Here is a 14,137-nt window from a genome sequence, read left to right on the forward strand (position 1 = left end):
AAGTTGGTAATCGGAAAGCTTCAAGGCTGAGTATCAGGTCAGCTGAACAAAGGTGGCTTTCCACTGCTTGGTCAGTTAAACAAGCTGGGTCATGTAAGTCTTCCCTAGTGAAGCCAGTGAAGTTGAAGACCACAGCTTGAGGTTGGTGAGTGATAGACTACTGTCAGTCTGTTTACGTTGGTGGAGATAATCGGGGCATCTGCTGCTAATGCCAAACACTTAATTTGGCAAATCATACAGCCACATTTAAGACACTGCCTGGGGAGAGAGTTGGCATTGCGTGCTGGCTTAGATGGAGATCCAGAGAAAGCTTCAGGGATGTGAAGGAGTGGAAGCAATGAGATGGAGGTGCTTCTGTCCAGGGGAACCTAGGTGTTAGGACTGTCATCGCCGGCCAGTGCTGCAATGACAGCCCACCGCATTGCTGCTTGTTTCTTTTTCACAGCCATATCTATAAAGTGTGGAAAAGTATGTACTTGCATTAGGGGTGTTAAACAGCCATATAATAGAAATCATCTTAAATCCTAAACCACAAAGAGTATTTTGAATGAGAGCAGGGACACTATAAAGTAACTGTTTCCTATGGTGTAGTGTCATTGCTCTCACTCAATGACAAACATCCTACTTGTGCTTGGGTGTGATTGTGTTGCTCTGAGAAATACATCAGAGGCCTTGGGGTGTGGTATACAGCTCAGTATAGAGCACTTGCCCAGCTTACTTGAAGCCCTGGGTTTTATCTCCAGCATTGTAAAACAGCAACTAGGAACCTGTCCATGTTCCATGGTTTCTAACATGCAAACATCTATTAGTAATTTTTTTACTTGAAATTTCATTCATTCATTCATTCATTCACTTTACATCCCAATCTCTGCCTCCCTTCTCAGTTCCTCACATAGTTACTTCCCCAGCCTAGCTCCCAGCCCCTAGCCTCCAGCCATCAGCCCCTCATATGCTTTTTCCAACAGGAGCAGGCACTGTCTCTAAAGCTGTTGACCTGTAGTTTCATCTAAATTACCAGTGTGATGGCTAGACTGGTTTTTGTGGTATAATAAAGGATTAAGAACTCTTAATTCAATAGTGAATTAAGAGTAGCCAATCAAACCATTTTATACTTTTTATTGGCTTTGCCTATGAAAGGCTTGGCAGAATTGACCAATTTAAACTTACAAGCAGAAATCATAAAATGACCTCATCGGGCAAGAAGCTTATATATAGTTTGTATTGAAGGCACACTTAGGAAAAACATACCCCTCCCTACAAATTATGACTTCGGCTGTGCCAAACCAGGTCAGAACTCTGTTCCCAATGAACTATTAAATGTGGTTGGTACTGCCTTGCATATGGGTCAGTGGTAAAAAGGCTTCATAATGATAGTGAGCTAGATAAGTCTGCTCTTCCCATTCTATCCTGTGTGAACTCTGTTCCCTAAGAGTTACCAGATATGGCCGGTATGGTCTTACCCATGGGTGCACAGCCAACGGCTGAAATGGGCAATGCAATGAAACCTTGTAATCCATTCAAGCACCATGGGGCACTACTAGTTCAGTCAACTACTAGTCTCAACCAAGCTGGGACCTACCTTCCAGTTCCAGAGAAAAGGTGGGTCTGCTAAACTGCACCTTGATGGGAAATTTTGGTCCTGATGATTCCAAACTGCTTCCCCCAGCCATCCTCTTCATGTTTGGCTTAGGTCAGAAATCCTGGGGGGGGGGGGGTTGGGAGGCTGGGGGGGGGGGAGTACAACAAACCCTGTTTGAAGAATGCTTCCCAGAAGTTCGACACTACTTCCACTTGACCACTTCTGTGGGGACTGCACTTTCTTTTTTCAGGTGCAATGAAGACCACAGAAATAAAAGTAGGAGTACCTATGTCTAACATACCACTATTACCATATCACCATCAAGTAAACATGCTGTAGTGTGAAGTCAGTGGTGCTAGCTCTAACAACAAGGAATCACCTTAGAACCCTTCTGTTTACAATTCTCTAACTCAAAACAGGAAAGGTGAAAAGAACACTTGTGGGTTTACCCTGTTACATGTGCTAACATTTAAATTCCCACAACCCATATAAATACTGTAATCCCTGTTTCACAGCTGCAAATTGAGTAACAAGAAATAATCCAAACCAAGTTAGCAAATGAGGAACCTAAGAAAATGACTTTTGAATGCACTCCTTTGCATACAATCTCTCCTGTGAACTTGGTCCACTGAGAAGTAGTCCTGAGACCCTTGAAGAAATTGAGAAGAATGTTCTTTGTAGCAAGCTAGTGGACAGTCTAGAACTCTGGTAGTTGCCTCAATACAACACCATTAGAGCCTTCAGGGAGAAGCAGAATTGAGAGGTCACACAATTCATGGCGACACTTGAATTCTCAACCTGAAACTCACCCCTAGTTTTTATTTTCTTTGTTCTTGTCACTGCATCTCATACTAGCTGAATTTCTGAGATTCAGTATGTCTTCTTGTCCTCTGAAAACACAATGGGTCAGCCTGAAGAAAGTAACAGACAGACCCGAGGACAGAAAATGAAATCTGTTCCCACAACTACACAAAGTGTTTGAAGTAAAAACTACATTGAACTTGGGAATTACGTAAGGGTGGGAAACAGTGGTACATATTAGATATGTGAGAGACCAGGGCTGGAAAGGCACAAAGCTCTCTTCATATTGCTCAACTTCTCTTTAGCTGTCCTTGAATGCCAAGCCTCACTGTGACCTTAAGAGAAGTGGGGTCTAGTTGCCTAAAACTTCTATGGAGAAAGGAAGACTTAAAGACCAAGTAGACAGTGAATTAAGATTTAGTTTGCTGGGCTGGTCATGGTGTGCACAGTTTTAATCCCAGCACAGAGGCAGGCAGATCTCTTGAATTTGCCGCCAGTTGGTCTACATGGACAGAGAGTTCCAGGCCAGCTACATAGTGAGAACCTATCTCAGATAAATAATTATTATTTTTTTAATTTGTCAAGAGGACATTTCTAATAAAGGATTGAAGACAAAATAGTGGTGGTGAATGAGGTAACCCAATGAGGAGATGAAAACAGGACCTTTGTGTTTTCTGAATGGGATGTGTTAACAAGATTAGAATGTGACTAGTATTAGAATATCAGTGTGGTTTATACCGACAACATCCAAATGATAGAAATATAACGCTTGCGGATGATTCAGTAGGTAAAAGACTCTTGTCATCAAGCCTGGATACCTAAATAAAATCCTTGGGACCCACGTGGTGGAAGGAAAGAACTGAACCTTGAAAGTTGTTCTCATGGCATTCTCATGGCTGCACTACAAGTAAATAAAAATGATACCTGAACTATGGTACTCAGTCTTTTAGGCCAACTCTCCCATTAGCCACTGCAGTCCACTCCCCTCTATGGATTCAAGTGACTGAAGAGTAATTTTAGAAAATGCATCAAGCTGGGCACAGTACTACATACTGTAGTCCCATCACTCAAGAGGCAGACGCAGGAAGAATGCTGTAACTTAGACTATCCTGGGCTATGTAGTAAATTCCCCTTCTTGAAATAGCCAAAAACAAAAATGCAAAGAACAGACCTTATTGTCATAATTCCCATAATATAGAAACAACTAATACCCTACGAATACTGAGGAACAGTTACATAAGGATTGTCTGTGCCAGTTTTCAGGAACACAAACTCCTAATATTTACATCACCTATGCTTTTAGTCAGGAACAGTCTAAAACTGTGACTTCCCAAGTTTTAAACAATGATCTTGAAATTATGTATTCGTTTTTAGGAAAGTTCAGTTACTCATTGCAGTGTTGCCAATTACTCCCTAAATTAGAGGTTTAGAGCAACAAACATCACATACACAGTGGGTCGGGAATCCTGGAGTGTCTTATCTGGGTGGTAAGGTTGAGATTCTCATGTTGGCCTGGGTTTGTAGTCTATTCTTCAAAGCTCGATTTCCTTCCCAACTTGCTTATGTAAATGTCTTCAGGCTCCAGTTTCTCTTTCTGTGGGCTAAATGGCTTGATGACAAGGTAGATGATCCCCCAGAGGGAGTGGACTGAAGGCTTAGCACAGAAGCGTCATATTTTAAAACAAGTGGAGAATGCCCTGCCACCTAGCCCAGGGAATGACATAGCATCACACATGCAATCCATTACTGGCCATGGGGATCTCATCCAGTATGAAAGGAGATCACACAAATGTGAGCAAACCAGCAAGCAGAGATAAGAGAGCACATCTTGGGACATGGCTGCAACGTAGAGGAAGAAGGAAGAGCCTCTCGCCTGTGTGGATAAGAGGGAACAGAAATAGATGAGCAGGTTACAGTATCCCTCTTCAAATTGCCAGCAGGGCTGTTGACTGAAGCAGGAGTGGGTTTTCATCTCAGTTGGGTGTGGACGGTAGAGCTTGGTTGGAAACACTTATTTGCTCCAGGCTGCCTTTGCATTCTGAAAGAGAACTATGCAGAAATGTCCCAGCTTTCCCATAATTCACGACAGTATCAAAAAATGGGAAAGGTTTACATTCCTCCAAACAAGCCATGTCTGCTGGGCATTCTGATCTCCTTATGTCAAAGTTGGCTTAAAAAAATAACTTTAGAACCAAAGAACTAATAAATGACGGTGAGTTTAGCCAAATACTGGGAAATCTTTTGTGACTACTGATCCGAGGTCTGCAAAGAGTGAAGTAAGTGTCCGTTTGTTGGTACCATTTCTCTTTTAAATGAGGTTGCCTCTTTTTGCCTTTGATATCACCTGCTTCTTAATCATCTTGGGATTATCTTTACCCTGTGGCGTCTGCCACACTAAGCAAAGCATAACAGCAACCATGCATTTCACATCACAGCCTTTTTATGACAATAAGTCATGTGGAGTTGGTCATCTCCATTAGACTTTGGCATGGATAGACACTTCTAGCTACATGTGAAGAAAACCTAAAAAAAAAAGTTTTCATACTACCAAGGCATTCAAGGGAAACTGGCTATTCCAGAGATTTTACATGGGCAAAAATCAGCTACACAACATTTTCCTAATGATTATAACAAACAACATATTAAGAATTCTTATTTTTTCCTTTGAGAATTAAAATTTTGTACTAAGTGACAGTGACAATTGTTCTGGTTTAAATCAAAGTGCCTCTCTGTGTCCCAGAGGGCCAATTTTACCCTTGTTAATACAAAACCCTTGAGTAGAAAGTACACATGTTATTTATTTTTTCTTCTTTTCACAGCTCATTTCCTATTGTTGCTTCAATTAAACCTCTCACTGATGAACAAGTTTTGAGATAATTTGTGTTCATTGCATAAAAATCAGATGGAAACAGTAACACCCTCCCCAAGCAAAAGTTCTTATATATTTTATTTATATAATTATATATTTTAGTTCTTTTTAGATTTTTTTGTTTGTTTTCATAGTTAATCCCTTTGGGGCTACTGAATCAAACAAGCCGGGTGGCTCATAGACAGTATTTCTTATAGTCCTGGAAGCCTACACTTCAGAAAGTGGGGGATTTGGTATCTTCTGGGAACCCATCCTAGGAACAGCTCCTTCTAGATGTGCCCTCCTCTTAGTAAAGAACAAGTTCTTTCATAAGAACACTAATCCCAGTCACGAGGGCAGAGCTCTATAGAACCACCAATGCCTAAAACTAGTGCCTTGGAAGCATATGGTTTTTGGAGAAGCACAAGCCAATAGGACATAACAGCTGGACAAGGGATTTCATTGGCTTGTGTAGTGTAATGTGGGTGGTCTCTCGGTACCATGTTGTAGATCTTCTGGTCTATTTTACACCCTGAAGAAAGATGAATAAAATGCCCAGCCACTGAAGATGGGAATTGAGATTCTAACCCTGGACTCACAGTCACTCCCTTAAGTTGCCCTTCAATGTAACCACTCTGTGAATGGTCACCAATAACCTCCTTCCTCTAAATACTTTGTAGTTGATTTTTATGCCTAGGAGCCCTGTAGTCAACGCAGTGACCACCAATCCCTACCAGTTTTCTTTGGTGTAAAGTAAATTTCTCCTCCTGCCCCTTTCTGCTTTTTTGCTAATTTTTTCTTTACTCAAGGTGCCCACCTTTCTTTGCCTATTCTCTGTTATCCTAAGGATGGTAGCCCTGTTTCTCTTCAGACCCTAGGTCTTGTACACTTCAGACTGCCAATGGCTCTCTCAAATGTGAGCCTGGATCAGAGTCACCTACCCAGCTCAGTAAAACTCAGATCGCTAAATGCTCCCTCTTCAGTTTCAGATTCTTAAGACTAGAGTGAGCTGGCAGTCAATGCTCAGGGACTGCTCTTCGATAAGTGCTGGAGTAGGTGTTTACAGAAACACGTCTGGCTCGCCACCACTCTTTCCCAGATAAGTGATCTTTGGCAAGGTTTACTCCTCTCTCTTCCTTGCCTCCAAAACAAACATGATAATGAGATCTATCTTACAGGATGCATCCTAATTAAATGATGTATCATTCATAAAGAAGCTAACACCCGAGATCATGCTCACATAACTATTATGATGAGCTGCCTATCCTAGACAAACATGCCTGAGGTATATTTAATTAAACAGCTACTCAGGATAGAAAGCTATTCTTCTCTCTCATTAGATGGACCTGCATTTGTGTCATGATCCAGGCTTCTCCAGGATGATCTGGTTGGATACTGGGATGGACCTTTGGCCTACATAGGTTAAGACACTTCCTCCCTTGAACATTTAAACATATTCTTTATGTTTATGTGTGTGTATTTGTGTGTGTGTGTGTGTGTGTGTGTGTGTGTGTGTTTATGTGTGTTTGTGTGGAGCCTGGACAATTATGTATCATGTTCAGAAATACAATTTCCATACATCAGATAGTACAAACAGAATAACCAACCTATCCAGGGAATGGGATGTTTAGAAACTCTATTGTTGTAAAGCTTTTTGGCCTCTGTTACGTTTCCTTTCTTTCGTTCGTTCTTCCTTCCTTTCTTTCATTCATTCTTTTTTTTAGTCTCTTATTCTTTTTTTTTTACACTCTGGATTTTATTACTCTCCTGGTCCACATATCTCCTCTCTGCACCTCTGTCTCCATGAGGATGTCTCCACCCCACCCATCCCACCAAACCTCTAAACTCCCTGGGGCTGCCAATCTCTTGAGGGTGAGGTGCATCTTCTCTGACTGAACCCAGAGCCGGGTGTCCTCTGCTGTACATGTGTTGGAGGCCTCATATCAGCTGGTGTACGCTGCCTGGTTGGTGATCCAGTGAGAGATCTGGGGGTCCAGGTTAATTGAGACTGCTGGTCCTCCTACAGGGTTGCCCTCCTCCTCAGCTTCCTCCAGTTTTTCCATAAGTCAACCACAGGGGTTGGCAGCTTCTGTTCATTGATTGGGTACAAATATCTGCATCTGACTCTTTCAGCTGCTTGTTGGGTCTTTCAGAGGGCAATCATGATAGGTCTCTTTTTTTGTGAGCACTCTGTAGCCTCAGTAATAGGCCCCCCTTGAGCTGGATCCCACTTTGGGCCTGTCACTGGACCTTCTTTTCCTCAGGTTCTTCTCCATTTCCATCCCTGCAGTTAGTCTGTAGTCCAACTCCCCAACAATGAATGGTCAGCAGCATCTGTGACTGGGAGTCCAAGAATCTAGGAGTGACTCAGTCCCACAAGGCAGGCAGGCAAAGAAGAGCTGACTACGTTTTCTATTTGATTTCATTTATGTGCAATAGGTTCTCACTGAGAAGATCAAGCTACCCTCTAACTCAAAGCAATCCTCCTGCCTCAGTGCTGAGCTTGCAATGCGAACAACTATGTTACTTTCTGCTTTCATGTGTTTATTTATTTTGCCATGTTACGTCTTCGTTTTTCTCAGCGAGGTGACAGCATGGAGGAACGTTAGTCTCCTCCCCAAAACTTGAACAGATGCAATTTTGCTTCCTGTACTGTCAGTGACGGTCACCGTTCAATTTGACCTCTCCTGCATCCAATGTCTTCCCATCACAATACTGTTGAGGGTGTCAAGTCCACTCTCCTGGGAGTGAAGGTCTTTAATTTGATTTAATTTGACTGATTTAAGTCAAGTGCACAGGGGACTCACCATGGCCTGTGATTAGAAAGTGTTTGCCAACTATGGGGACTCGAGCCAGACAGTGTTTCCAACCTGTCTTCCTCAGTGAGGAGAAAAAAATTGTATCAGAGCAGTGGTTCTTTACCTCTGGGTCAAGACCCATGGAATGGTCAGATGACTCTTTCACAGGGGTCACCTAAGTCCACCCAAAAACATTGACATCCATAACTGTAGCAGAGTTACCACATCTGCATGACAAGTTCAAGACTAGTGAGAGAAAAAAGTCCCTAGAGTTGGCTGGGCCAGTAAAGGCATTTGTGCACCCAAGCCCGATGCATGAGTTCCATCCCCTCACGGTGACAAGACAGGTGTCTTAAGACACCTTCATAACTGTCCTCTCACCTTCATGTGGCAATACATAAATGAGTAAAGTAGATTTTAAGAAAAGTGGACAGCACACACACATCCCGTAAGAGATGAGAGAGAGAAGGAAAAGGGGACCAGTCAGATCGTTCTGTAGGTAAAAGTGACTACCACACAAGCCTGACAATCTGTGTGCTTCCGGGAACCCACAGAAAGGACCGAATGTAGGGTGCACATGTGTAATCTCAGCATTCCAAAGGCAAGATGGAGAAAAGCTCGGAGGCTCTCAGGAAAAGCCGTGAGTGCACAGTGCAGCTCAGAGACCGCTTGCCTCAACAAAGTGGCAGGGGAGAACGATGGGTTTAGACCTTATATGGACACGATGCCGTGTACACACACACACACACACACACACACACACACACACACACACACACACACACACTTAAAAATTAGAATAAGGGGCGGAAAGGTGAGAGACAGATTGTTAAGCAGCCGCACGGGGGAGATTTTGTAGCCTCTTGGCTTTGCTATGTCACCTTTAATGCGGCTGTTTCTATGATTTTTGAGGTATGACTCTGGTTACTTGCCTTTTATCTGTCTTTCTCCCCACGGGAGAGAGCAACAAAAAGAATGGTATTTAACCCTGCAGTTTCCTGCAGTAAGAGAGTTATTTTTTTTTCATCAGGAGTTTGAGGGAAAGGATCATATTTAGTCAAAGACTGGGAACACCAGGTCTACATCTCTCTTTCACCACCCTGGGTAGACTGACTTCCCACTGCTTGTGACTGAGAACTGTACCCGTGGGGTGATCTTATTTTGGGTTTTGTGAGGTATCCACCCGTGGCTCCTTGTTCTCCACACAGATAATCCTCTCTGCTTTACTCCTCGCTCTTCATCTTTGACCTTGGAAAACCAGGTTTCTATTCGTCTCAACCACACCTTCTCTCCTCCTCCTTAGTTTGGCTGGATAGTCAGGCGTGTCTCGATCTCGCCATGTACTACAGACAGACCTACAATTCGTGAGCCTGCTCCAGGGGTGAGAAGGGCAGATCTTAGGCAAGTATTGGGGGTCATAGCTTAAAGTCAGGAACAGCAGCAATAGAGGTGACACTCCAGCTGCTGGGATTGCAGGCGGCCGCGCCCCCCTGACGTTTTCTTCATTAGGAAACTCCCGAGAGGTAAACAGTACCAGAGTCCTATACAGAATGTTTGAACCAGCTTTTGAGTCCCGGATGTATCTAGCCATCAGGACTGACTATGCTCACGGTACTTTCTTGGTTTTTGTTTATTTTAAAACCCACTGCAAGGCTTTGTTCACGGTTACTGGAGGCTAGGGAGAGGTAAGGGGCAGAGGGATGGGTACTACTCAGGTATAGCCTGAAGAGCAAGAAGTTGTGCGTGGTATTTCCCAGGAGGGTGTCGAGGGGAGCAGTGTGTATCTAAACAAACACACACACACACAAATGAACGAACAAAAAAGGTTTTGAATGTTTTCGCCACAGAAAAATGACAAGTGTTTGAAGGTTTTGATGTCCGCACTGGTTTTGATTTAAGCACTAGATGATGAATAAATGTACCCCAATTCCACGTGGTAGTCTGTTGAACCCAGGGCTGTCCGTATGCAAGACAAGCGCTCTCCCACTGAGCCACACCCCATCGATGCAGACTGGGTTTACTGTTGTTATATAATCTTATATCAGTTAAAAGTTTCATTTAGTAGTCGGAGCCTGGGGGCCGGCCGTGAGGAGCACTGGAGCTGCGGGTGGGGAACATGTTGGAGTCCGAGCTGGGCAGAAAGTGGGACGGGTGCATGGCGGATGCGGTACTGAAGTTAGGTACTGGTTTTGGATTAGGAATTTTCTCCCTCACCTTCTTTAAGAGAAGAACGTGGCCATTAGCCTTTGGTTCTGGCGTGGGATTGGGGATGACCTACTCCAACTGTCAGCGTGATTTTCAGGCTCCATATTTTTTTCTACACGGAAAATATGTCAGAGAACAGTGTCTTATGCTGAGAACATCCCAGCGGGAGGAAAGAGAAACTGTGTTTATTTCTCAGGAATACTGAAGTGTCCTGGAGTGCGCTGACATCCTGTGACAGTGCCATCAACTCCAGCCACTGTTTATGTGTTTGAAACCGAGTCTGTTGCTTTTGTATCATCTCTTTGGAAATTATAAGGAGGTCTTAAATAAATGAAAAACAGGAAAAAAAAAAACCCACTGCAGCATTCAGGGGAACTAAAATGTGATCATCATCTCCCTTAGGCATCAGGAACCAGACTTGCTGGGATATATAAATATAACATTTCCAATGAAAGAGCTATGGGCACAGGGAGCCAGTCTTTTCATACAGGACTTGCTCTCATGATAGCTAATAGTTTCTGGAGCAGTTAACAAAGGAGGCAAGAGCTTCCTGCCTGCCTCCCTCCCTCCCTTTCTCCCTCCCTCCTTCCCTCCCTCCCTCCTTCCCTCCCTCCACCCATCACTCCCTCCCCCCTGCCTTCTTTCCTTTTTCCCTCTCGCCCTCCTTCCCTCCCTCCTCCCTCCCTTCCTCCCTTCCTTTCTCCCTCTTTTTCTTTTTTTCCTTTTTACCTGTATGGTTGTTTTTGATTTTTTTGTCGTTGTCTGTATGTGTGTACACCATGTGTATGCAGTACCTGGAGAAGCCAGAAGAGGGCGTTTCAGATTCCCTGGAACTCTAGTTACAAGTGGTTGTGAAGTGCTTTATAAATGCTAGAAATTGAACATGGGTTTTCTGAAAGAAAAGCCAGCGCTCTTAACCGCTGAGCCATCTCTCCAGCCTCTGAAGCAGGACACTCACTTTCCCAAATGTTAGCTCTTTTCAATCCTAAATTGAAAACAAAGTTTTAAAAATTTATTTTATGTATTTGAGAACTCTATGCACGCCTGTGTGTCAGAAGAGGGCATCAGATCTCACTACAGATGGTTGTGAGCCACCATGTGGTTCCTGGGAATTGAACTCAGGACCTCTGGAAGAGCAGGTAATGCTCCTAACTGCTGAGCCATTTCCTCAGTAAAAAAAAACAAAAAAAAAAACAAAAAAAAAAACTTTTTTTTTTTTAAAGGGTGATGAGCTTTCTTGATGCAACTGGTTGAATGCAAAAGCAAAGTCGGGTCTGCTTTAAAAACAAGATGATCTGTCTTTCCAGAGAGACCTTTCTGGAGCCCCGTGTCTGAAGTAGGATGCCTGTCACCCACTGCTGTTCTGAGTATCTTAAATTCCTTCATGTTCCTAACAGATGTCTGTTGACAGTCTATCATTTCTACCCTGCTGGAACACAGGTTATAGGGCTTGTTCTCTTATTCCTAGGAGAACGCTGCACTCTGTTCCCACACAGTATCTGAATGCAAAAAGCTAGTTTAAGAATATTTATTTTATTTTTATGTGTATGGGTCTGCCTATGTGTGTCTGCCTAGGCATGCATGTGTCTGCCTAGGCATGTATGTGTCTGCCTAGGCATGTACGTGTCTGCCTAGGCATGTATGTGTCTGCCTAATCATGTATGTGTCTGCCTAGGCATGTATGTGTGTGTCTGCCCAGGCATGTGTTTGTGTCTGCATGCTTATCTGGTGCTCATGGAGGCTGGAAGACAGCATCAGATCCCCTGGAGTTGCAGTTACAGGCAGTTGTGAGCCACTTGATGCCAGGTGCTGGGTATCAAACGTTGATCCTATGTAGGAGAAGCAAATGCTCTTTCTCCCTTTATACCACATGTGTTCTCCTCTTTGGAACTGCACCTCCTCCCATGGACCCTCACTGCTTCCCGGACTTCTGTGGCTACTCCAAATTAAACGCACACATGTAAGGTTTCCAGTTTGCTATACACACACACACACACACACACACACACACACACACACACACACAAGAGAAAGCATGCAGTGTTTGTCTTTCTGGGTCTTGGTCACCTCCCTCAGAATGATTGTTTCGAGCTCCACGCATTGCCTATACATTATATAATTTCATTTTTAGCAGTATGTGTGCCACGTCCTTATTATCTATTCCTCTGTTAATGGACATCGACACGATTGTATCTTCTGATTCTTGCGAGCCAAGCAGCGGAGAACGTGAACAAGCAAGCACGTCTGTAGTATGATATAGAGTTGGTTGGGACTCTGCTCGAGAGTGGTATAGCTAGGCTACAGAATATGTCCGTCTCTAGCTTTCTGGGGAAGGTCCATACTGATGCCATGTAACAATGGCTGTGCTGTTAGAGTCCCACAACAGCAAGTGCACAGCATATGTCCCTTCCTATGTCTCTACACCAGCTTAACTGTCATTAAATCTCAGCCATTCCGAGTGGGGTCAGAGGAAATCTCAAAGTAGTTTGAATTTGCCTTGATAACTAAGAATGTTGAACACTCTAAAAAAAGAATCATTTTAAACCCACTTTATTCCTGCCTATAAAAACTCTGTTTAGCTCCACAACCCAATTAAGAATAGAGCCTTTTAGTTCATGACGTCCCATTTGTCGGTTGCTGGCCTTAGTGCAGCAGTCCTGGGGTCCTGTTCAGGAAAGACTTTCCTGTGCTCACAAATTGAAGTGCAACTCCTACCTCCTACCATAGCAATTCTCAACCTGTGCGACCCTCAAAACACATTTGCATTACGATTCATAACAGTAGCAGAATTACAGTTCTGAAGCAGCAACGAGAATAATTTTACGGCTGAGGGTTCCACCACACGAGGAACTGTATTAAAGGGTTATGGCATCAGGAAGGTGGGAAACCACTGTTTTATCAGATTCAAACCAGCCCTTATGCTGAGGTCCTGGATTCCTTTGGAGTTGAGTTCTTGTGCAGGGTGCAAGATAAGGGTCTAGTTTCAGATCTCCTTCATGGAGCTATCCTGTTTGGCTAGCATCACTTACTGAAGAGGTTGTCTTTCTTCCCATGTTTTTTTTGTTTTTTGTTTTTTTGTTTTTTTGTTTTTTGTTTTTTTAGCTTCTTCCTAAAAACTCCACAAAAACAGAAATTTTAAAACAAACAAACAAACAAACCCCAACCAAGTGGCTGAGGGAGCATGGGCTTTTTATCTGGACCCTCGGATCACTGCCTGGTTTTATAAGGATGCCATGCTGTTTTGATGCTGTAGCTCTGCAGTATAATTTGAAATCAGGGATGCTGAGGCCTCCGGCAATGTTTTTATTGTTTGCTATTGTTTTGTTTACCCCAAATCTTCTATGTTTCCCTATGAATTTTAAGACTGATTTTTTTTAATTTGCCTAAAGAATTATCTTGCAATTTTGGTGGAGATTGCATTAAATTTATAATTAATTTAAACTTAATTTATAGGTTGCATTTGGTAGTCTGCTTCTCCTTAGTAGGGAACTGAGACTATTAACATTAAGAGTTATTATCAAATGATTTATATTGATTCCTGCCATTTTTATTGCTTTTGGCTTTTTTAGGTCTCTTTCCTTCTGGAACTGTTTATTTATTCCTTTGTAAACTCCTGGCCATGTTTGTCCTTGTTCTCAGACAGAAGGCTCGTCTTTAGTATTCTCCTTAAAGCTGCCTTTGTGCTAAAAACTTTCACTAGTATGCTTTTATTTATTTATTTTTTATTAAGAAGTATCACTATGGGGCTGGAGAGATGGCTCAGCAGTTAAGAGCACTGATTGCTCTTCTAGAGGTCCTGAGTTCAATTCCCAGCAACCACATGGTGGCTCACAACCATCTGTAATGGGATCTGATGTTCTCTCCTGATGTGTCTAAAGACAGCTACAGTGTACTCATATACTCAAT

The 14,137-nt window shown here is 43.0% G+C and overlaps 1 protein-coding gene across 1 annotated transcript; it reads left to right on the top strand.

Moving 5' to 3' along the window:
- The first annotated feature begins 1,753 nt into the window (after positions 1-1,753).
- On the top strand, positions 1,754-10,842 carry LOC120093850 (MICOS complex subunit Mic10-like). The gene has a single exon (XM_039080583.2). It carries the CDS (start codon positions 10,143-10,145, stop codon positions 10,434-10,436), a length of 294 nt encoding a protein of 97 aa, XP_038936511.1. The 5' UTR covers positions 1,754-10,142; the 3' UTR covers positions 10,437-10,842.
- Positions 10,843-14,137: the final 3,295 nt, after the last annotated feature.

This window comes from Rattus norvegicus, chromosome 7, assembly GCF_036323735.1.
Source record: "Rattus norvegicus strain BN/NHsdMcwi chromosome 7, GRCr8, whole genome shotgun sequence".
Lineage (NCBI taxonomy): Eukaryota > Metazoa > Chordata > Mammalia > Rodentia > Muridae > Rattus > Rattus norvegicus.

Excerpts from the sequence above, each read along its gene's own strand:
- LOC120093850 (XM_039080583.2), top strand. The coding sequence starts at position 10,143 with ATGTTGGAGTCCGAGCTGGGCAGAAAGTGGGACGGGTGCATGGCGGAT.